The sequence below is a fragment of the Bombina bombina genome, chromosome 3, assembly GCF_027579735.1.
Source record: "Bombina bombina isolate aBomBom1 chromosome 3, aBomBom1.pri, whole genome shotgun sequence".
NCBI lineage: Eukaryota > Metazoa > Chordata > Amphibia > Anura > Bombinatoridae > Bombina > Bombina bombina.
The window spans coordinates 365567207-365592767 of NC_069501.1; the positions used below are offsets into that span (position 1 = coordinate 365567207).

General features: G+C 37.1%; 1 protein-coding gene across 1 annotated transcript in view; it reads left to right on the forward strand.

Moving 5' to 3' along the window:
- The window catches only part of LOC128653289 (amine oxidase [flavin-containing] A), a 75424-nt gene extending 57558 nt beyond the window's left edge, over positions 1-17866 (forward strand). The window contains exons 13-15 of the mRNA XM_053706493.1: positions 10461-10572; positions 15327-15389; positions 17568-17866. Of these exons, the coding sequence (XP_053562468.1) occupies positions 10461-10572; positions 15327-15389; positions 17568-17723 (331 nt within the window). The 3' untranslated portion in view covers positions 17724-17866. The remainder of the gene's footprint in view (positions 1-10460; positions 10573-15326; positions 15390-17567) is intronic.
- Positions 17867-25561: the final 7695 nt, after the last annotated feature.

Sequence of the window (25561 nt, forward strand, 5' to 3'; positions counted from 1 at the left end):
AAGATGGACCAACCTGTGGCAAGGCACTTCTTGGAGAAGAATTACACGGTGAAGGATCTACACTTTGTGTTGATTGACCACGTACCCCCCCCCCCCTTGAAAGAGGTGGAAACAGGAAGAGAAAGCTCCTCCAATTGGAGACGAAATGGACCTATACCCTGGGGACTATGCATCCAGGAGGACTTAATACTAGTGTGGACTGGCATTGTTTCCTGTATTGGGAAACACTGATAAATGGAAAGTTCACTACCATAATCCATGAAGACATGAGGTAGTAAGGCATAATTGAGAGACCCACTACTTACATTAGTTTATGTACCCATGGCCTTCTCCTGATGGGCTCCTATCTAGTATGTAGTGCCAGATATGACCTGAATGACTAATTCTCCTGAGATATGGGGCCCTATATTCAATTCTCAACCAATAGGTATTGGATAGGTTTGTTCCATATCCCTAGAATAGCTATCTTATTCTCTTGGAATTAGGGAATATGTATGATGACATTATTATACAATACATTGGAATGTTATATTCATGTAAATAGTTTATCAGTATACAGGTGTGGTTTGGTGCATAACTTTATGTTTTTGGGATTATTTTATACATTTTTTACAATGTTACTCTCAGTTGTCAGGATGATCTGTGGTATACTGAATACACTAGCAACTGAGAGATGGGGATCGTGACCACGTATGCGATCGTAACATACGCTTGCTGATTGGCTAAGCTTGATGTCTCATATTATGACGCGGCTGGACATGCCCCTATATCTCAACTAGACTTCACTACACTGCCAGTATCTGCTAGTGGTGCTGTGGGGCACAATAGGGTTATGTGCTATGATTAAGGTATGTGATTGCACACATTAGTGTAATTTGTCTCTCACACCGATATGAGAAAAGTGGTTATTAAATACACTCCTAACAGAGATATGGGGATTGTGTCCTTGTATGCGATCGTTATTAACGTTATTAACGTCGGATGCTTGGCTATGCCTCAGGACTCATTCTATGACGCAGCTAGAAACGCCCCCCATCCCTCAGTTTCAGTTAGATTCCACCACGCTACAATTGTTTGGTAATGGTGGTGATCAGAGTATCGATGTTGTTTACCTATGAACATACTTAAGGGTAATACGAATATGACAATTTTTATTTCACAAGATATATATATATATTATTACAGGGTAACAATGACTGTGATGTGTTAGCAATATGTGGATATGTATTAACAGATGCAGATCTCCATTGCTTAGGAATATTTTGTTACTGATTAGGCACATTATTTACACGAGGGATGTATTATAAATAAGAAATTTTGATTTATGCAGTATTTGATATGTGTTACATATCCCAACTGTGATACCTCTGTGATTGGTTTTGGAGGAAGTAGGAGGCGCCTGTTTGATTATTTATGCACTGTTTTGTTCACTTTATGGTTGTCTGAGGGAAGGGGTGAATGCCCCGAAACATCACACATTAAATTTATATTTAATATTTAAAGTGTTACACTGTGTATTTGCTGTACATATTATACCTTCCTTTGTTCTGCACATAACAGAATATGTTCCATGTATTTTTAAATATATATTTCTATATATATATCTGTATATATCTATAATTATATATATTCATGTATATATATATATATTGTGTAAAAATCCATCAAATGATATCTAAATATCTCTTTAAAGGGACATTATAAACTAGATTTTTCTTTGCATAAATGTTTTGTAGATGATCCATTTATACAGCCTATAGAGGTTTTTGTTTTGTTTTGTTTTTAAAAAGGATAGTTTTGCTTTTTTTTTAATAACATTGTACTGATTTTCAGACTCCTAACTAAGCCCCAAAGTTTTATACCTACTCCAGTTTGCTTCTGAGTCTTTTCATATGCAGAGGAAGGGGGGAGTGTCTGTTTTTTTGCTATACACCCACTTGCAGTGGGTGTTCTAGCTAACCTTTTCAACAGAGATAAACTGGTAGCTTCTAAGTAAGTTTTTAAATGGTATTATACTAGATTTTTATATCAGTATTATCTGTGCATATTATTCGTTATAGTAGTGTCTATTACATGCAGTTATGTGGAAATTGGTGTATACTGTCCCTTTAAGAATAAATAGAACATATTCTGCTATGTGCAGAACATTGGATTATAAAATATGCAATATTATGTTGTTTAGTTGCGCTTTTAATTAACCGCAATCGTGTTTGTGCGATTTGTGGGTGTTAGGTTTTTTTTCAACTTTTTCAGGTTCCACTGAAGTCTATGGAGGAATGTGATTTGGCTTTCAAGATTTCTCAAAATCTATTTGTTACCGAGACTTTGCGTTTTTTTAACACTTGAAAGTAAACTACCGCTCTGCTCGTAATATGGCCTACTATGGGCTAGATTACAAGTGGAGCTCAAAAATATTAGCATTATAGTGCAAGAACATTGCTCAACTTAAATCAAATGATCTTTTATTTTTGTGCTCATATTACAAGTTGAAAGTAATACATTAGGGCTTGAGCATAAGTCTAATGCATGCTAACATATGGATGTCGTATAGTGCAGGTGCACTAAATCCTTCACATAATTAGACTTCTCTGGGGATGCGCTGAAAAACTTGTCGACTATCGCTCAAGTGCTAAGCAAAAGGTCAAATAATGGAGTTCTTCACTTGCACATGCTTTTACACTATGATTTTGTATTGAAACATAACTATGTATGTATATATATATATACACACACACACACACAATATAAGATACACACATGGAAATTACACACAAATACCTGACCATCACCTGATCATAGATCACTGTTAAAACATGTATTTTAATAATAACCCTTGATTTTACATTTAAAGGGACAGTCTACACCAGAATTAGTATTGTTTAAAAATATAGATAATCCCTTTAGTACCCATTCCCCAGTTTTGCACAACTAACACAGTTATATTAATATACTTTTTACCTCTGTGATTACCCTATATCTAAGCCTCTGCAGACTGCCCCCTTATTTCAGTTATTTTGACAGACTTGCATTTTAGCCAATCAGTGCTGACTCCTAGGTAACTCCACGAGCGTGAGCACAATTTTCTCTATATGGCAAACATGAACTATTGCCCTCTAGTTGTGAAAAACTGTCAAAATACATTCAGATAAGAGGCAGCCTTCAATGGCTAAGAAATTAGCATAGAAGTATATCCAGGTTTAGTTTTTAACTCAGAATACCAAGAGAACAAACAAAATTGTTGATAAAAGTAAATTGAAAAGATGTTTAATGATTCAGCTAAGGCATGCAGTTTTATAAAGTTTATTTTTGAATAGACTGTCACTATAATATGTATAAATACGAGTGAAATACTTTATTTTAATTCATCATACATAGCACAGGATCACGATAATGATAATTTACCTTGTGCTAGCAATTGCTCTTTACTTGAATTCAAGGCTTATATGTTTTAAAAGGAAATTAGTATTTTAATGCACTACTAGAAACACAAATTATAGAATTACAAACGGTGAGGTTCATTTGTGACCTGGCTGTGATTTGTATCCAAATTAGGACCTGTAAAGTTGTTATCTTGTTATATTTTCTGGAGACCAATTACAAGTATTACCACACCTTACCTTGCGCCTGTTCCCAGAATGCCCTGATAGTGTTACAGGACCCTAGTTGAGAATGAAGCACCTGGAGATATTATTTAAAGTACCAAAGAGAGAGATCCCAAGCCAGGGTCAGACCCAGTAGGATAACAGTAGAAAGTGTAACAGGTAGAAAGTACAAGGCAACAGAACTAAAGTGAAGAAACAAGCCAGGACCAGTAAGAGTAAACACACACCCAGAGGAAAGGTAGGACCTGTATCTTCTTAGAGCTAGGTCATCTGAAGCAGAATAATCGGAATTTGTAAGAACAGAGCTCAGGGACAGCTCACAATGTATAAGACTGTTAACAATCAGTTGGCAGGGGAATTACAAATATATAAATGCCAGGGCACTACTGGGAGCACTAAAGTTGCACTCACTGGCGCGCATACACACACATAGATGGAGCATGAAAAAACTTTATATGCACTTTGGTTTTGAACTGATCATCATCATAGAAACCTTCCTTAAAAACTCAAACATTAGTAACACGGATAGAGGTGGTATATAAGAAGGTGTGTTCAATATTTTTATTTTAACATTAAACTGCCCTAGAAAAAGAAATATAATTAAAGTTAAAAAGCATCAGAACATAACCACTTTTTTATCATAAAATACAAAGGCAACATCATAGTCAAAAGAAAGTGTTCTGTAATAAAATAAAAGACATGTTTTAATACTTAGATATGTATCAATCTCACCCTAGTGTGCTAGCTTTTGCAAGCTTATTGTACTTCTTCAGATGATAAAATCTATGGCTCCTAATAGGTTCTGCTAATGACCCTACACAAAATGTATATGAGTAATAGCTTGAAATAAAATAATATAAAAAAATAAGCAGTAACACCTAAATGATATATGTACCAGGGTGATCTGTATATACAGCAGAGATCTTTATGCAACACAACAATTATTTATTACAGGAATAAACACCACCACAGTAGTTTAATCAGAACCTGTGCACCTTTGCAATAAACTCCTGTCAGGACGGCAATTGTTACAAATATTTAGGCAAGAAGTTAGCAGATGAACTATTAAGCAAACGGAGATGCAATATAAAGCAAAGAAGATTTGTACCTGAAGTTGTCTGAATGAGTAACAACAATGGAGATGTACCAGGAGATTATTCAGAACCTTTTTGTCAAAATAAGTTATTTCATATATTAGTTACTTGATGACCTAGGTCTGGTTCTTTGACAGTCATTGTAGCAGTTGAAGAATTTTGACTGTCACCAGGAAACCATCCCATAACTTTGCTAAATAGCAGTAGCACAAAGAGGAGTAGACAGGAGATAATCCAATCATTTAGCTATGGTTTTGTCTCTTTTTGTAGTCAGAGATAGCAACATTGAAAATAATGAGCAACAGGAGACAGTCCAAAAACTTGATAGGATCTTGTTCCTTGAATCAGATATAACAGGAGAACAAGAGGAGCGGGCAGGAAGCAATTAACCCCATAACACATGACTCATCACTACAACTAAAACACCTTAAGTGCCCACTTAAAAGACTCACCTATACTTCAGACAATACCCATAATTCAAACAAAAATCCCTTGAGTACCTCAATAATCTTGGTTGCTGCCTTAAGCACCCACCCTACATTAAACATGGGTCCATTACAAGACACCATTTCTGATATCCACCTCATCCATAAGATCCATAGGACCCACTGCTGTCCCAAATGATCGCTATTTATAAGATATTACCCACCCAAAATGACACCCACCTCAAATAAAATTTGCCAAAATGTAGGTACCTACCTTAATATGGACTCCAGCGATGAACTGCTGTTTCTTCATGCTTCCTAAAAGACATGGATTCTTCTCTTGTTTAAGAACCAATATGTGATTTATATGGACAGCACCACCTTTCTGATAACAGAAATATACAAACCAAAATGAAATATGTTTGTAAACTACATGATAATATCTGTAAACCAGGTAAGAGTTAAAACTTCATTGTTGCTTACAGTCTACTATAGGCAGCTATTGGTATGACTATGTAGGGAATCAGATCAAAGAGAAAAATAAAAAGCCAAGATGGTGCTCCACAGTGCATAGTAATCAACTTCACAGAAGTATGAGACAAATAAAAAGACTCACTCACAAGTTAAAAGCACTGAAATAGTTGTAATCTACTGAGATCTGTCAGTGCCTCAGCTCAATGACTCCATGGCTGCTTCTTTCATAACTGGAAGTCAAGAACACAATGCACGAATCTTACATTTGGTTACAAGTATCTTACAAGTAGCAATTTTTTCGGAATAAAGTAAATCAACCAACAGCCATAACCAGTCATGTATCATTACACAAAAAAACTACAACTTACATATCTTAATGAAAAATATTCACAGTAGAAGAATGGCTCAATTTAATAGCTAGTTTGAACTAAAAATAGAGCCGCTGCTATCATTGTGATTATGGTGGAGGAAAGATATGGTCCAATAGGAATCAAAATGACATCCACCAACTAAACTTTGTCTTATAGAAGCCGATATCTGATATAAAATACAAAGAATCAAACTTTCTATAGGTGATACTGGCATGATAACAAATGCAAAAATATATCTCCACAAAACAAAGTAATTTTAGATTTAGAGAATCATGAAACTACTTTATTTTGTTTATTTTTAATGAAGTCTCCTGAGCAGTAGGTATTTAACTCCTACAAATAAGGTTCTGGAGAGGCTAATTGGGGGAAATTACCTGTATGCTTTTGTAGGGAAACATGGGAGCTCTTCAGGTGTAAAACTTTGCGCTCAGTGAACTCTATGGGGCCTATCTATCAAGCTCCGAAAGGAGCTTGACGGCCCGTGTTTCTGGCGAGTCTTCAGACTCGCCAGAAACAGCAGTTATGAAGCAGCGGTCACAAAGACCGCTGCTCCATAACCCTGTCCACCTGCTCTGAGCAGGCGGACAGGAATCGCAACAATTCAACCAGATCGAGTATGATCGGGTTGATTGACACCTCCTGCTGGTGGCCCATTTGCTGCGAGTCAGCAGGGGGCGGCGTTGCACCAGCAGCTCTTATGAGCTGCTGGTGCAATGTTAAATGCGGAGAGCATATTGCTCTCTGTATTCAGCGATGTCTTGCGGACCTGATATATCTATAATACATTTTATACTAATTATTTATCATAAGCAGATAACAAAACTAAACTATACATAAAAACAATATATTAAGTACTTATACAATATATTGTGGTAGTGAAGTGATAAAAAAATAATATGGGGGGGGGGCATGTCCGTACATCATTCTGGATAGGACGCATTTTCTGTTAGCTCCAGTAGAATTCTAAGTAATCCACCGATTACTACCTTTTAACAGTGAAAATAAGACTACAAAATACAAAAGCTCCACAGTGCTGGTAATTGTGGCCCTATATATCTTCTTTTGGCTGTTTTTGTGACACTGAGGGCTCAGAACGGAGCATAAAGGCCTAAGGCGGAGGACTACTACAATTAGGCATTCACCTCCCCCCCCCCCCTGCGGGAAGAGCCGGGTCATCAGTGCTTTCAGAACTATCTGACTTACTAAATCTCTTTGATTTAAATTGTTAACTGGACAATAAGCTGACCCCTTACTCAACATCACTCTATTGCAATAATATTCTTTGGAAGAGAGAAGAAACAACCCTTAAATATGGCAGACAAAACAGAAGAAAGCAGCCTTATGCATCTTGAGGACTTTCCTGCAAAACTTGCATTCCTTATGCATAAGCTGATAGAAAGGGCACCATATGATTATCTATTGAATCGCAACAATGGAGAGAGAGGCTGTAAAGCATTTGTAGGAACAGTCAGAGACAAAACAACACCACAGTTCCGATGCTGCCAATAGCATACCTACATCAAAAGAACCATTCGGCAGAGAACAACCCTACTCGGCCTCAGACACACATGGGGCAGACTTCCTAAGCACTATGACAAGTCGGGAGTTGCCAGTTGCGGCTGAGATGCCATTGCGTGGAGAGACTGACTTCCGGACTACATAGCCGGGCACGCTAGCTACGGAGGCACCAAGATCAGAAAATGGCGGAAAGAGAAAATATTGATGTCAGCATTATTGACCCGAGAGGCAGGAGATACCAGCCAAAAAGTAAAATAACTACCTTGTCAAGCTTCCTATCAGTAAATATATGCGAGACCATAGCTGGTATGATAACAGCCCCCAACCACACACCCCCTGCAAACCACATGGACATAGACTCTGAGGTGTCTTACCTGAAGAGATGCTGGGATAACAATCTCAAACCATATACTAACAGTATAAGACAACATGTTACCTTTATTTATGTTTAATTCAGTTTAAAGAGAGTAATTTTATGGTGAATATTAGAAATGTTATAGGTAATATTGGGAAATGTATAACTTTGAAAGTCTACTGCACTGCTTTCCATCACTTGTGACTTTGATTATAGCATATGATCTATCCGTTATAAATTACTATAAGAATTCTAAGATCCTTAGAGCTGACAATCTGACTACCAAACAGTGTTTATCTGATTGTGGGGTTGATCTCTTGTGGTGGTTTATATGGGGAATCCCTGTAGGGACGCAACTTTATACATAATGCTGTCTTGATACCAATTAACTCCATGCGCTAGCGGCCGTAACCGCGGGAGTAATATATTTAAAGATCAATCCAGACCCTCACAGAGAATCAAATAGCATAACAAACACTATGCAGGTTATTAATTTAAAGCATATAACTTTAATGTGCTATATAGGATTATGTTACCAATGTGATTTCCCTATTATCTACTTTCTTAAATCAAGCAGAGAATACCCTCTCATATAGCAAACTATTCCTCACTATTTGAAATAACATTTTGATTATGTGATACCAAACTCATTTATCATACCACGTTTACCAGGAGCAGATGTCATATATGTACATTGTTTGTCCAGACTTAATTACTTTATTTCTAATATATTTTTCTTTACTGTGTATTTATGTTCCAAATAATGCAGTTTGCATTTTGTTAGGTTATATTACCACATAGAATTCCCACATTCCTTTGTTCATCACATTTTGGATCCAAGAGTGATCCAAAGAAATACTATTTGGGATTTAAAAAATTAGGATAGAAATGTGCAAGAACCAACATGCTATATATTAAGAAATTAGGATAGAAATGTGCAAGCACCAACATGCTATATATTAAAAAATTAGGATAGAAATGTGCAAGCACCAACATGCTATATATTAAAAAATTAGGATAGAAATGTGCAAGCACCAACATGCTATATATTAAAAAATGAGGACAGAAATGTGCAAGCACCAGTATGTTACATGTGACTGTACTAAATTAGAACTGCACTGTTATTGAGAGCGAGTATTATACATATCTTTTAGGAGTATTTTATTTTAACAATGTATACAGTTCACGCTCTGTCAGGATATATTATCACATAGCAATTCCATACCCCTTCTGTTTATCACATCTTGGGTCTCAAAGATACGCATTTAGACATGAAGACTGAAATGTGTACGCACCCATTTGTCTGTATTGTTTTATATCTATATTCATCTTGAGAGCATGCACTTTGTATTTTTGATTTTGTTTGTTACATGCAAAATCCTCAATAAAAAGATTTAAAAAAAATATCGACTTTCCTAAATCGTCTATAGCCTTAGTGCAGAAAAACTAAATAAAAATGAGTCATAGTGAAAAGATAAAAAAATAAAACTTTAAACTTATATTTCAAGGAATCCATCTTAAAGGGACAGTCTACACCAGAATTTGTATTGTTTAAAAAGATATATAATCCCTTTATTCCCCATTCCCCAGTTTTGCCTAACCAACACAGTTATATTAATATATGTTTTACCTCTGTGATTATCTTGTATCTAAGCCTCTGTTGACTGCCCCCTTATCTCATTGCTTTTGACAGACATGCTGTTTAGCTAATCAGTGCAGACTCCTAAATAACTACACGGGAGTGAGCACAATAATAATTATAATAATAGGATACTGGTATAGCGCACAAGCTCGAACTTAATCGACTTGCGGCACTGATAACAGGTATTATTATGTTATCTATATGATACACATGAACTAGTACTGTCTTACTGTGAAAAACTTTTAAAATGCTCTGAGCTAAGAGGCGGTTTTCAACGGTTTAGAAATCATTTTGAGCCTACCTAGGTTTAGCTTTTCAAAGATACCACCAATAGAACAAAGCAAATTTGATGATAAAAGAAAATTGGAAAGTTGTTTAAAATTGCATGCCCTATCTCAATCATGAAAGTTTAATTTTGACTAGACTGTCCCTTTAAGTGTTTCAGTAACTTAATTACTCTACATGTCTTGTAGATGATCCATTTACATAGCCTATAGAGCTTTTTTTTTTATTATTTAAAAAAGTATAGTTTTGCTTATTTTTAAATAACATTGTGCTGATTTTCAGACTCCTAACCAAGCCCCAAAGTTTTAGGAGAATACTGATGTATACCTACTCCAATTTGCTCCTGTTTGTGTAAAGAGTCTTTTTATATGCAGAGGAAGAGGGGGGGGGGAGTGTCTGCTTTTTTTTGCTATAGAACCACTTGCAGTTGGTGTTCTAGCTAACCTTTTCAATAGTTCTAAACTGGGAGCTTCTAAGTAAGTTTTTAAACTGTTTTATACTGGATTTTTCTATCAGTATCTGTGCATATTATTCTTTATAGTAGTGTCTATTACATACAGTTAAATGAAAATTGGTGTACACTGTCCCTTTAATATTAATTAGCACTGAGGTTATACATGTTTATTGCAACATCATATTGTTCTATATTTGTTTTTATTTATTCTGTAATTATAAAGTTATATTTTTGCTGCAGTATTATTCGTAAACCTGTTGGGAAGATATTCTTTGCTGGAACCGAAACTGCTACTACATGGAGTGGGTACATGGAAGGAGCTGTGCAAGCTGGAGAAAGAGCTGCCAGAGAGGTACCTAGTTATAATGTCATGTGCAATTGTACTTTATAAATAATTGGTCTGTACAGCCAAGTTCAAACACGGCCAAGAGAGTACATTTTACAGTGATAGCGCCTACATTATTAAACTCCTAAATGGGATTGCACCTTTGTGAACGTGATTTGAATAATAAAGTTGCATACCCTGTAAAACACACCCTCTTGAAAAGATTCAGTACTGTTAAAATCCAGTATAAGAAGATATTATATGTTCTTTTAATAGAAACCCATAGCAAAAAACAATACTTGGCAAATATTAAAGGGACACTGTACCCAAAATTTTTCTTTCGTGATTCAGATTGAGCATGAAATTTTAAGCAGCTTTCTAATTTACTCCTATTATCAAATTTTCTTCATGCTCTTGGTATCTTTATTTGAAATGCAAGAATGTAAGTTTAGATGCCGGCCCATTTTTGGTGAACAACCTGGGTTGTCCTTGCTGATTGGTGGATATATTCATCCACCAATAAAAAAGTGCTGTCCAGAGTACTAAAACCAAAAAAAAGCTTAAATGCCTTCTTTTTCAAATAATGATAGCAAGAGAACGAAGAAAAATTGATAATAGGAGTAAATTAGAAAGTTACTTAAAATTGCATGCTCTTTCTGAATTACAAAATAAAAAATTTGGGTACAGTGTCCCTTTAACAATGAAAATATAACAATTGAGCTAAAGTGCCCAGCACGCATTATGCCAACATACAAATGGCATTCAGATGGTTTAGCAGTTGCAGGATGGAAATAGATTGCAATAGGTTCCTTTGGAACTCAAGATCACTCAGTTATTTTTGAAAGCCTGGTAATGAAGACGTCAGCAATGTTAGTGACAATCACAACAGTGCGAATGTGACTTAAGGGTCTGATGATCAAAGATTATTCCGTTCAGGGCTGAACTCATGGAATGCTAAAAGAAAAAGTGCGGAGCTCTCCAGCACTGCGAGATCTATCTCATGTCTTTATCTGAAGGAGAGACAAGCACAGTGCAATATAGCACTGTAGGATATGACAGGTTTGTTACACTTACACTTTTTGCATTGTATTTCCGCCTCGCAAACATTAGTTTATTATTATTAACCCCTAATCTGCCGTCCCTAACATCGCCGCCACCTACCTACATTTATTAACCCCTAATAGATAGAAATGTAGGTAGGTGGCGGCGATGTTAGGGACAGCAGATTAGGGGTTAATAATAATAAACTAATGTTTGCAAGGCGGGAGTGCGCCGGTTTAGGGGTTAATATGTTTATTATAGTGACAGCGATGTCGGGGGCGGCAGATTAGGGGTTAATAAGTCTAGGTAGGTTGCAGCGACATTGGGGGCTGCAAATTAGGAGTTAATAAATATAATGTAAATGTCGGCAATGTTGGGGGCAGCAGATTAGGGATTATTAAGCATAATGTAGGTGGCGGCGATGTCTGGAGCGGCAGATTAGGGGTTAATAATTGTATTTTAGTGTTTGCAATGCGGGAGGGCCTCAGTTTAGGGGTTAATAGGTAGTTTATGGGTGTTAGTGTACTTTTTAGCACTTTAGTTATGAGTTTTATGTTACCGCGTTGTACCATAAAACTCATAACTACTGACTTTCAAATGCGGTAGAAATCTTGAAGTTTTAGGGTGTATCGCTCACTTTTTGGCTTCCCAGGACAGACTCGTAATACCAGCGGTATGAAAAGTCCCATAGAAAAAAGACTTTATGAAGTTTACGTAAGTCGTTTTGCGGTAAGGCCAAAAAAGTGTGTGGTGCCCCTAAACCTGCAAGACTCGTAATAGCAGCGGGCGTAAAAATGCAGTGTTAGCACCTGTTAGCGTTGCTTTTTCAGCTATCGCAAAACTCGTAATCTAGGCCTTAGTGACTTATCGCAAATTGCATTTATTTAGGATTCTTGGGCGTATAGCTTAGATATATTGATACAAACTTAGTGTGTGCAATTGTATATATCTAATTTCATGTATCTGTTATTTCCACTCAACAGGTGTGTATAATTCATGATATATTTCCCTATTCTACACGCATTAGTTGTTGATGTTTAGCGTAGCTATAATGTTGCAAATTAATGTATGTACATTTGAACTTTATATCCAATTTTTCTGGTCTCATGTTCTGTGCAATGTAATTAGTTCACATGTCTTGTTGTTCTCAGCCATTGATATTTAAGGAAATGTGTGAGAAATAGGTGTGAGAGTTTTATCCAATCAGATGAGTTTTAAGGATTTAAATAAGTGCCCAGTAAAGTTGACAGTATGGCTATGAATACGGTGCAAAGCCGAAACGCGTAAGTCTGTCTTGCTTACACCTGCTCACTCTTTTTGTATGCCTTATTCCATTTCGATTTTAACATTTTGCAATAAATTTGGATGTTTTATTTTATGAGCGTGCAGCACCTTCTTTTGTCCTTTCAGTATTATCCCATTCAATATTTGCACTTTCTATTTTATATTTTAATACATTTAAATTTAGATCCAGCAGGGATTTTAAACATACTAAGGATTATCATTTTGCGAGCAGACATGATCCAATATTGCGGATCATGTCTGCTGTACATCGATAAATGCCGACAGCATATGCTATCGGCATTTATCATTGCACCAGCAGTTCTGGTGAACTGCTGATGCAATGCCCCCCCCTGCAGATTCGCAGCTGCTAGCAGGGGGTGTCAATCAACCCGATCGTATTTGATCTGGTTGATTTCTGCTGATATCTGTCCGCCGCCTCAGAGCAGGCAGACAGGTTATGGAGCAGTGGTCTTTAGACCGCTGCTTTATAAATTGTGTTTCCGGTGAGCCTGAAGGCTTGCCGGAAATATGGGGCATCAAGCTCCATACGGAGCTTGATAAATATGCCCCTAATTATGTTTTGAAAGTTTCTGTTTTACTTTAACAAATTACAATCACACTTTGTATATTTCTGTGCATCTTTTACAACTTACATTGCACTTGGTATTTTCTCTATTGTAAGATAAAACAGAGCTTCAGAAAGTGGTACGGGCAAGGGAGTTCCCTGGTCTGTGCAGGGGAGTTCCCAGGATATGTCTGAAGCTCTGTCACAAGTCTTGTGAAATTATTTTTCTCCAACTGGATGCAGGTGAAGTTCGCTCAATAATCACAATACACTTATTTAACTGACAGAAAAGTAATATATACTTAACTACAGGCAAAAGCAAGTTAAATTGCAGTGAAAACATTTCAGTTTAATTTGTAATTGATGCAAATTGATGCAAAGTGAGCCTTTATATCAGCCCCAAGTGTTCTTCTGTCACCTTCTCTCTCCCCTGTGAAATTTTGTATCCCAGAAAACTTCAATAGTTTCCATGGCAGGCATCTCTTATCTCTCTGGGACTTCCAGGTCCCCCCCCTTTTCTTATAGAATTCCGTGAGTTCAGCCCCTGTGACATCTGCACTATAATTTCTTTATATACTAGAGAATCTTTGCTTATCGGGCCCATAAAAGGATATTAGCTCTCTAACAAACTGAAGCTGTCAGTTTTTCAGTTTTATTTTTAAAGAAGAAATACAAAGTGCAATGTAAATGTTAAAATATACATATAAATATGATCCTAGTCTTTTAAAGTTACACAGAAACTGTGAAAGCATAGTCAGAATTTGTAAAATCACAATCCTAAATACACTGTTGTTTACAAAATGAAATGCAAAACAGAAAGTGCAAAATTTAAATGTAAAAAAAACTTCATCTGATGTGTAAAGTGATATAATATAGAAAGCATAAAGTGCAATTACAGCAAAACTGTCATGCCATGCAGTGCTATATTGCACTGGGCGTGTCTATCCTTTACATACAGAAATGCAGAGTATGCCCTTTGGAGAAGTAAAGCAAAATCTGCCTTTTAAGAATTTTACTAGGGATCTCGCAGTGCTGGAGGATAATTTTAGATCATCTCACCTGAGTGGAGAGGTTTAGATCATAAAGCCCTCAGAATCAAGAGCCAGTAAAAATGACATAATAGTTTTTTTTCCCCAGTGTAACACCATTTAACTATGGCCCTTGTAGCCAAAACACGTTAGATTGTGTTATTCCCGATCACTACAGTTATGGTTTTCATGTTATGTTTTAACTTTTTCTTTATGGAATAAAGAGACTTTTTTATTTTATACCATAAATCAACACTAGTTATTTAAAGAATGATGTTTCTAAAAGATTCTCTAGATGTTAATTTAAAGGGACATGATATCCAAAAAGGATATTTAACCTCAAAATTTCCTTAGTAGCCACATCCCATTGTAAAGGGAGTTTAAACATCCAGTCAGGATGCTAGTCCCAGGACTTACAAGGAGCATGCATGCATCTGGCATGTTCAGTCACTTTATTCCCTCCTCAGTTTAAGGAAGTTAACTATGAAATCTCTCTACATGTCAGCGAAATCTCATGAGATCACAGTAAAGCAAAGCATGATCTAGCCACTGATTAAGATGATTGGTTGGTGTTGTTTTGTTTTTGCTGTCATCAGCAAAAATAATCACAGAGCACTTACGCTGGTGTGCTGAACATAAATAAGGTATATCTTCCTTTTTTTATAGAGATACTCATGTGATATTTTCTTGTCAGCATTTTACAGTTATAGTGCATCACTTTTAAATGATTAAGCAAATGGGTATTATGTCCCTTTAAGCAATTATCATAGATCTTGATACCATTATGGTAATACTTAGAAAACATAATGATACACAGTTACACATAATCATTAATGTAAAGTATTTATGTCTTTTACTTTCAGATAATGTTCAAGCTGGGACTCATTGCAGAAAATGAAATATGGAAAATTGAACCAGAATCAGTGGTTAGTAGAAAAAAATATTTATTTAATAAATAAAAGTGGTTCAACCTTTTATTTATTTTTAGATACATACATTCAGATATTTTAGTTACTTTTAAAGGGATTGCTGAGGGTCATTCTGCAGTTCCTTAATATTTAATGTATAGTTGGATTGACAGAGCTTTTGAGAGTTTCCTTTTGGGTTTGATTTGGAAACACATTCTGTTATGAGTTTTTACCTATCATTGCTATGAAGCCAACTCTCCATTCAAGATTATTTAAGCTGTAAGAAAAGCCTCTTTTTTCAAGATTTGGGAAAAATCTTAGTATCTTAGTTACCTTACAATGGGATCACATGGCCTGTAAGATTTTTAACCTCTCTATTTCTGTAAACCATAGATACCAGGGTCACCTTTTAGTGGGATTATTTAAGTTTAACTGGAGCTTTTTGTAAGTATTTTAGATTTGTATAGGTTGAACTCGATAGGTTGAAAGCTCTTTTTTCAACCTCATCTACTATGTTACTAAGTTACCTTACAATGGGAATGGACCCAGACCATATTCCTCTCCATCCAAAAACTGTTTTCCACAAATTGTGTTTTTTAATAAAATTCATCAACATATCCGATCTATTCAGTTTGAATTTTCCCCATTTTAATTCAGCTCCAGTAAAAGAACATGGAACTCAAAACTTTTCATTCAGATAGAGCACACAATTTTAAACAACTTTCCATATTACTTCTATTATCTATCTTCTTTAGTTCTCTTTGTATCCTTTGTTGAAAAGAATACCTAGGTAGGATCAGGAGCGAGGAGCTATCTGCTAAATGGTGGCTGCACTGAAATGCTTCTTGTCATTGGCTTATTGATAATAAAAGTAAATTTGAACTTTATTTAATAATCTATGCTCTATATGAATAATGAAAGAAAATGTTTAGGTTCCATGTTCCTATAATGGGCATCATAAGTCATCCTATAATGAACATATACATGCTTACTAAGGTAATGGTACTGCCTAGAAAAACATGATGCCAGAATACGAGTGGCGCGTTAACAGTTACGCACAAGCGAAAAGGGGATTATCACGGGTGTTTGCACGTGTCGGGTTTACTGCTCGTATTACAAGTTGAAAGTAAATGCTTAAGCAAAATCGTGATTTACGCTAGCATGATTACCGCATTCTCAGATATCTAGTTAACTGTTTCACGAAACAAGAAAGTGTCACAAACCACATCAAAAATACATTACAAAGTACACTTCCCCTCATAATAATAACATCTAATAAAAATTATTAAAAAAATGTTGCACAAAAAAAGTTATAAGGGCTCAAAGATATGAGGTCTCAGGTGTTTGAAAAAAAAAAGCAGTGAAAGGGCTTTAACATATTTCCCTATGTGAAGAAAGATGTATATGTATGTATGTATGTCTGTGTGTATATATATATATATATATATATATATATATATATATATATATATATATGTTTATATGTGTGTACAGATGTATTTAAATGTGTATATACTGTATGTATTTACAGACATTTTATATATATAAACAACATATATATATAAACAAATAAATACATAAGTACACATATAGACATATATATAGATGAAAACATAAAAATCATATTTATGCAATATTCATATTTAATAAAGTGTTTAACTGTGTATTTACTGTAAATATTTTACATTCCAATGTTATTTACATAGGGAAATATGTTCTATGCATTTTTAAATATATATTCCTATATACATCTGTATATATCTATGCTTATATATACTCATCTAAATATATGAATGAATAAATAGAACATATTCTGCTATGTAAAGAACATTGGAATGTGAAATATGTGAAATATTCACATTTTCATGTCGGGTTAGCGCACTTGAAAATATGCAATCAGGTGTTAGTTTTCCCCCCACTTTTTTGCTCCATTGAATTCTATGGGAGGAGTGAAAACAGTTTACTTTCAACTTGTTATATGAGCGCTACCCGACGCACACAATAAAGTACTTCTAACTGAGTTAGCGCTCAACCGGGAGCATTAAATACCTCTCTGTTTATAATATGGCCCTATATTTTCTTTCTGAACTAAAACTAAGCACTAAGCTATTATCTATTGATACTGTTGATATTCTGTATGTACTCTTTTATTCAATGTCTTTATTAAATGCTAGCATACCTGTGTTCTTCATCTAGGATGTTCCTGCTCTGCCATTCCCTACAACATTTTTGGAAAGAATTCTGCCATCTGCGCAAGGAGCAGTGAGATTATTTGGCCACTGCACCTTTCTTGCAGCGGTTGCTGCTATCGGAATCCTTTGTTACAAGAAAGGTTTTATAACTAGAGCTTGACCTTGTCACAATAATACATGTGTAGTTGCTCAAAAACATTTTATTTTACACTTAAACTGTAAAACAACATTCTTTAACAATCATGCTGTTTGTCAAATTCAATTGTACAGATATTTTCAATAAACAATTCTGCAACCTTTTAATTGCCAAGGTTATTTTCCTGCAAACCTTTATGCTAAGCTTCATTTTTTTAAAATGATTTATAATATCCACTAAGGATTTCACATTCTCTGGGGTATTTAGGGGCCTATTTATCAAAGGTCTTGGGGACCTGATCCGACAGTGGGGATCAGGTCCGCAAGACCTCGCTAAATGCGGAGAGCAATACGCTCTCCGCATTTAACATTGCACCAGCAGCTCACAAGAGCTGCTGGTGCAACGCCGCCCCCAGCTGACTCGCGGCCAATCGGCCACCAGCAGGGAGGTGTCAATCAACCCGATCATACTCGATCGGTTGATTTCCAGCGATTCCTGTCCGCCTCATCAGAGCAGGGGGACAGGGTTATGGAGCTGCTTCATAACTGGTGTTTCTGGCGAGTCTGAAGACTCCCCAGAAACATGGGCCCACAAGCTCCATTCGGAGCTTGATAAATGGGCCCCTTAGTCTGAATTTGTATGATGGAAGTTAATTTGCAGTTCAAGGTAGTTTACCTTAATTTGTTATGGTAAATATAAAGAATGATCTACACTCACCGGCCACTTTATTAGGTACACCTGTTCAATTGCTTGGTAACACAAATTGCTAATGAGCCAATTACATGGCAGCAACTCAATGCATTTAGGCATCTAGACGTGGTGAACACAACTTGCTGAAGTTCAAACCCAGCTTCATAATGGAGAAGAAAGGGGATTTAAGTGACTTGGAACGTGGCATGGTTGTTGGTGACAGGCGGGCTGGTCTGAGTATTTAAAAAAAATGCTGATTTACTGGGATTTTCACGCACAACCATCTCTAGGGTTTACAGAGAAAGGTCTGAAAAAGAGAAAATATCCAGTGAGCGACAGCTGTACGTAGGAAAATGCCTTGTTGATGTCAGAGGAGAATTTTCAGACTGGTTCGAGATGATAGAAATGCAACAGTAATTAAAATAACAACTTGTTACAACCAAGGTATGCAGAATACCATCTCTGAACGCACAGCACAGCTAACCTTGGAGCAGGTGGGCTACATTAGCAGAAGACCACACCGGGTGCCACTCCTGCCAGCTAAGAACAGGAAACTGAGGCTACAATTCACACAGGCTCACCAAAATTGGATAATAGAAGATTGGAAAAATGTTGCCTGGTCTGATGAGTCTCGATTTCAGCTGCAACATTCAGATGGTAGGGTCAGAATTTGGCATAAAACAACATGAAAGCATGGATCCATCCTGCATTGTATCAACAGTTCAGGCTGGTGGTGTAATGGTTAGTGATGTCGCAAACTTAAAATTTTCCATTTGCGAACGGCGAACGCGAACGTCCGCAACTGTTGGCGAACCGGCGAACTGCCATTGACTTCAATAGGCAGGCAAATTTTAAAACCCACAGGGACTCTTTCTGGCCACAATAGTGATGGAAAAGATTTTTTAAGGGTACTAACACCTGGACTGTGGCATGCCGGAGGGGGATCCATGGCAAAACTCCCACGGAAAATTACATAGTTGATGCAGAGTCTGGTTTTAATCCATAAAGGGCATAAATCACCTGCAATAAATACACTAGCAGACTGATGTTTCATAGTCAAAAAAGTTTTTTTTTTTAATTATTTACACTACCGTTACACCAGATATGAGTGGTGGCACTGGGCCTGGCACACACGCTAGCAGGCAGGCAAGTGCAATTAGATTACACTAGCAGACTGATGTTTCACAGTCAAAAAAGTTTTTTTTTTTAAATTATTTACACTACTGTTACACCAGATATGAGTGGTGGCACTGGGCAAGTGGGCCTGGCACACACGCTGGCAGGCAGGCAACTGCAATTAGATTACACTAGCAGACTGATGTTTCACAGTCAAAAAAGTTTTTTTTTTTAATTATTTACACTACTGTTACACCAGATATGAGTGGTGGCACTGGGCAAGTGGGCCTGGCACACACGCTGGCAGGCAGGCAGGCAACTGCAATTAGATTACACTAGCAGACTGATGTTTCACAGTCAAAAAAGTTTTTATTTACACTACTGTTACACCAGATAGGAGTGGTGGCACTAGGCAAGTGGACCTGGCACACATGCTAGCAGGCAGGCAACTGCAATTAGATTACACTAGCAGACTGATGTTTCACAGTCAAAAAAGTTTATTTTAAAATTATTTACTCTACTGTTACACCAGATATGAGTGGTGGCACTGGGCAAGTGGGCCTGGCACACACACTGGCAGGCAGGCAACTGCAATTAGATTACACTAGCAGACTGATGTTTCACAGTCAAAAAAGTTTTTGTTTTTTTTAATTATTTATACTACTGTTACACCAGATATGAGTGGTGGCACTGGGCAAGTGGCTTGGCAGGCAAGCAACTGCAATTAGATTACCCAGGGAATTTTTTTTTTTTTAAAAATGATGTTCTACCCCTAAAAAGGGCTTTTTGGGGTGCTGTCCTTATAGCAGATATCAGATGAGTCCTTTAGGACACTGAATACACTAGCCTAGCTATCAATTTCCCAATAAAATCACCAGCAGCTACACTGTCCCTCCTCTCACTAACAATGCAGCTTCCGAATTAATCTAAAATGGCTGCTATCCAGGAGCTAGGAGGGTCTGGGAGGGAGGGAGTGTCTGCTGCTGATTGGCTGGAATGTGTTTGCAGACTGTGAGATACAGGGTCAAAGTTTACTCAATGATGATGAATAGGGGGCGGATCGAACATCGCATATGTTCGCCCGCTGCTGCGAACGCAAACAAGCTATGTTCGCCGGGAACTATTCGCCGGCGAACAATTTGCGACATCACTAGTAATGGTGTGAGGGATATTTTATTGGCATACTTTGGGCCCCTTAGTACCAATTGAGCATCGTATAATATATTCCATATTTAATGCTACAATTGATTCATAGATGAGACATTTATGAGAAATCTTTGATGCATCCATTCAAGAAGCCTTAATTCTTTGACAACTGACACAAATACTAAGACAACTTTAACCCTCTGTTGAAAAATAATTAACAGGTTAAAGGGACAGTCAACACAAAAAATGTTATTGTAGAAAAATATAGATAAACCATTTATTTACCATTCCCCAGTTTTGCATAATCAACACTATTATATTAATATACTTTTACCTCTATGATTACTTGTATCTAAGCTTCTGCAGCATCCTTATCTCAGTGCTTTTGACAGACTTGCATTTCAGACAATTAGTGCTGACTCTTAAATAACTCCACTAGAGTGAGCACAATATTATATTTATGGCACACATGAACAAAGAGTATATGTTATTAGCTATTCACAGCCACACAGATAAGAGGTCAGATAAGAGGTGCACTGCAGAGTCTTAGAAATCAAGCTTCCTAAATAAGTAAGCCTTACCAGAACCAGTTAAGTTGCACATTGTAGCATCATGGTTGCTAATCAGTGATAACACTGTCATTACAATGTGCAGCTCACGTTGAATTAAATGCCACTACATATACAGTAGGGCAAAAAAGTATTTAGTCAGCCACCAATTGTGCAAGTTCTCCCACTTAAGAATATTAGAGGCCTGTAATTTTCATCATAGGTATACCTCAACTATGAGAGACAAAATGTGGAAACAAATCCAGACAATCACATTGTCTGATTTGGAAAGAATTTATTTGCATATTATGGTGGAAAATAAGTATTTGGTCACCTACAAACAAGCAAGATTTCTGGCTCTCACAGACCTGCATCTTCTTCTTTAAGAGGCTCCACTGTCCTCCACCCATTACCTGTATTAATGGCACCTGTTTGAACTTGTTATCAGTATAAAAGACACCTGTCCACTACCTCAAACAGTCACACTCCAAACTCCACTATGGTGAAGACCAAAAAGCTGTCGAAGGACACCAGAAACAAAAATGAAGACCTGCACCAGGCTGGGAAGACTGAATCTGCAATAGGCAAGCAGCTTGGTGTGAAGAAATCAACTGTGGGAGCAATAATTAGAAAATGGAAGACATACAAGACCACTGATAATCTCCCTTGTTCTAGGGCTCCATGCAAGATCTCAACCCGTGGGGTCAAGATGATCACAAGAACAGTGAGCAAACATCCCAGAACCACACAGGGGGACCTAGTGAATGACCTGCAGAGAGCTGAGACCAACATAACAAAGGCTACCATTAGTAACACACTATGCCGCCAGGGACTCAGATCCTGCAGTGCCAGACGTGTCCCCCTGCTTAAACCAGTACATGTCCGGGCCCGTCTGAAGTATTTGGATGATCCAGAAGCAGATTGGGAGAATGTCATATGGTCAGATGAAACCAAAGTAGAACTATTTTGTAGAAACACAACTCGTCATGTTTGGAGTAGAGAGAATGCTGAGTTGCAACCAAAGAACACCATACCTACTGTGAAGCATGGGGGTGGCAACATCATGCTTTGGGGCTGTTTCTCTGCAAATGGAACAGGACGCCTGATCCGTGTACATGAAAGAATGAATGGGGCCATGTATCGTGAGATTTTGATTGCAAACCTCCTTCCATCAGCAAGGGTATTGAAGATGAAACGTGGCTGGGTCTTTCAGCATGACAATGATCCCAAACACATCGCCCGGGCAATGAAGGAGTGACTTCGTAAGAAGCATTTCAAGGTCCTGGAGTGGCCTAGCCAGTCTCCAGATCTCAACCCCATAGAAAACCTTTGGAGGGAGTTGAAAGTCCGTGTTGCCTAGCGACAGCCCAAAAACATCACTGCTCTAGAGGAGATCTGCATGCACGAATGAGCCAACATACCAACAATAGTGTGTGACAACCTTGTGAAGACTTACAGAAAACGTTTGACCTCTGTCATTGCCAACAAAGGATATATAACAAAGTATTGAGATGAACTTTTGATATTGACCAAATACATATTTTCCACCATAATATGCAAATAAATTCTTTCCAAATCAGACAATGTGATTGTCTGGATTTGTTTCCACATTTTGTCTCTCATAGTTGAGGTATACCTATGATGAAAATTACAGGCCTCTCTCATCTTCTTAAGTTGGATAACTTGCACAATTGATGGCTGACTAAATACTTTTTTACCCCACTGTAGATGTAGCGGCACCACCCAATTATTACAAGCTGCTAAAACTTTCTTGGGAGCTGCTAAACCATAGTAACAACAGTTCATCAGTAAAGTGTACATTTTGTTTTCTTTCATAAGGTGGTGAGAGTCCATAAGCCATCTTATGGGATTCTATACCCAAGCATGGAAGTTCATAAGACCACAATGAAATAGAGTGGGATACAAGTTAAGGCGGGTATCGCACTAGACAGGCACAGCAACCTGCAGAACTTTCCTGGCAAAAGCAGCCTCAGAAGAGGCAAATTTATCAAAATAGTAGAACTTGGTAAAAACATAAATACACTCAGCCCAACTCCAATTCAAGGTAGAAATTTCTGTAATAACTTTTACTCACACAAGATAAAATGCACGTACTAGAAGGGCACAAATCAATGGCACAACTGAAATGACTGGAGAACTAAATTCCTCTTCACACTCCATTAGACAAATGTGCCGCTTCAAACAAGGACTTAAAATATGTATTAGCATTTAGTAAATTGAGATCTGTTATAGAAGGGAGAGACAGAGAGTCATATACATTTAATAAAAAAAAGGAACTTTTTGTTGTGGTAAACACAATTGCAATATGTGTAAGTATATGAAATAGGGAGAACATTTCCTTAAAGGGCCATGATACCCAAATGTTGAAACACTTGAAAGTGATGCAGCATAGCTGTAAAAAGCTGGCTTGAAAATATCACCTGAACATCTCTATGTAAAAAAGAAAGATATTTTACCACAAAAATTCCTCAGTAGCCACATCCCATTGTAAAGGACTTCTAAGCAACAAATCAGTATGTCTGTCCAGGGACAGCTAAGGGAGTGAGTTTACGTGCACACTCATCTTATTTCCCTATTCAGTTTAAGGAAGTTTACTATGAAATCTCATGAGAGCTAAGTGAAATCTCATGAGATCACAGTAAAAGAGTTCATGACCTCAGCACTGCTGATGCTGATTGGCTGCTGTTCATTTCTTCATTTTTTTTATTTTTTTTTACCTGCAGCTGAGCAACAGCTGAAGTATATTTTTTTTTACACCGAACTTACTCTGCTGAGCTGAGGAAATTGTGAAGTAAAATATCTTCCTTTTTTACATAGAGATGCTCAGGTGATATTTTCCTGTCAGCTTTTTACAGTTACACTGCATCAGTTTCAAGTGATTTAGCATATGAGTATTATGTTTCTTTAATTGGAATTCTTCAGAACATTACAATCAGTTGATGTGATATACTTAGATTTTGCAAAGGCATTTGATACAGTGCCACATGAGAGATTAATGCACAAAATTAAGGGACTGGGAATAGCTGAAAATGTTAGCTCATGGATAAATAACTGGATAAAAGATAGGGAGCAATGAGTAGTAGTAAATGGATCATACTCAGATTGGACAAAGGTAATCAGTGGCGTCCCCCAGGGATCAGTACTGGGCCCTGTTCTTTTTAATATTTTTATAAATGACTTGGAGCAAGGATTAAATAGCGACATCTCTATTTTTGCAGATGATACTAAGTTAAGTAAGGTCATTAGGTCAGAGCAGGACGAACTCTCTTTACAAAGGGATTTGCTAAAATTAGAACTATGGGCAAGTGAATGGAAAATGAGATTTCATATGGAAAAATGCAAGGTTCTACATTTTGGAAGTAAAAATAAGCAGGCTATGAATTTTTTAGTTAAATTCTTTTTATTAGATTGAATCAATACACATCCAACATCATACAGATACATTGCAATAAACATTAAGATAATAGGGATGTTATAGGAAGGCGCAGATCCAAACATTTTGCTATACTGTATGCATACAAGGGTGAAAACTAGGTATGGCTGTTAAGATTAGGTGGAGGGAAGAGGGGAAAAAGGGGATACTAAGAAATTGTCCAGCCTCGGGATTATGGTAAAAAGGAAAATAGGGTTTTATTATTTCAAGGGAAGAATACTGATCATTTATATTCATTCTAATTGGATCTCTTTGTTTTGAGGTATTCGTCCCATATCGCTTGTATGGTTATAAAGGTATCAGTGTTTCCTCTCTTATATACGGAATATTCTTCTAACTCTAGGAGCTCGGTTACCTTAGCCCTCCACATTCCCAGAGTGGGAACATCTCTTAATTTCCAGTGTCTAGCGATCAGGACTTTTACGCTATTAGTAAATATTCGGAACAATGGGAGGAGAGATTTAAAAGGGAGCTTGACGGATTTATTAAGCAACCAAATGAGGGGGTCAGACGGCAAGGTCACATGTAAAATATTTCTAACCTCATCTATTATCTCATACCAGAAGTGGTTTAGCTGTGAGCACCACCACCACATGTGTCCCATGCCACTCCCAAAGTGGCCACATCTCCAACATTTATTTGGAGTACTGGGGTATAATCGATATAACTTCCGTGGAGTTAGATACCAACAGTGTAGCATTTTATAATTGGTTTCTAGGATGGATGCTGAAGTGGAGGGCTTTTTGGAGTTAATAAATATGTTAGCAGCTACCTGTGGTAGAATAATTACATCCAGCTCCCTTTCCCACATGTCTATAGAGTATGGTAAGTTACCAGGTGAGGGTTGGGTTAAGAGGCTACGTATTTTTTAAATGGGACAAGACTTAGCCAAACACAGGAGGAAAGGG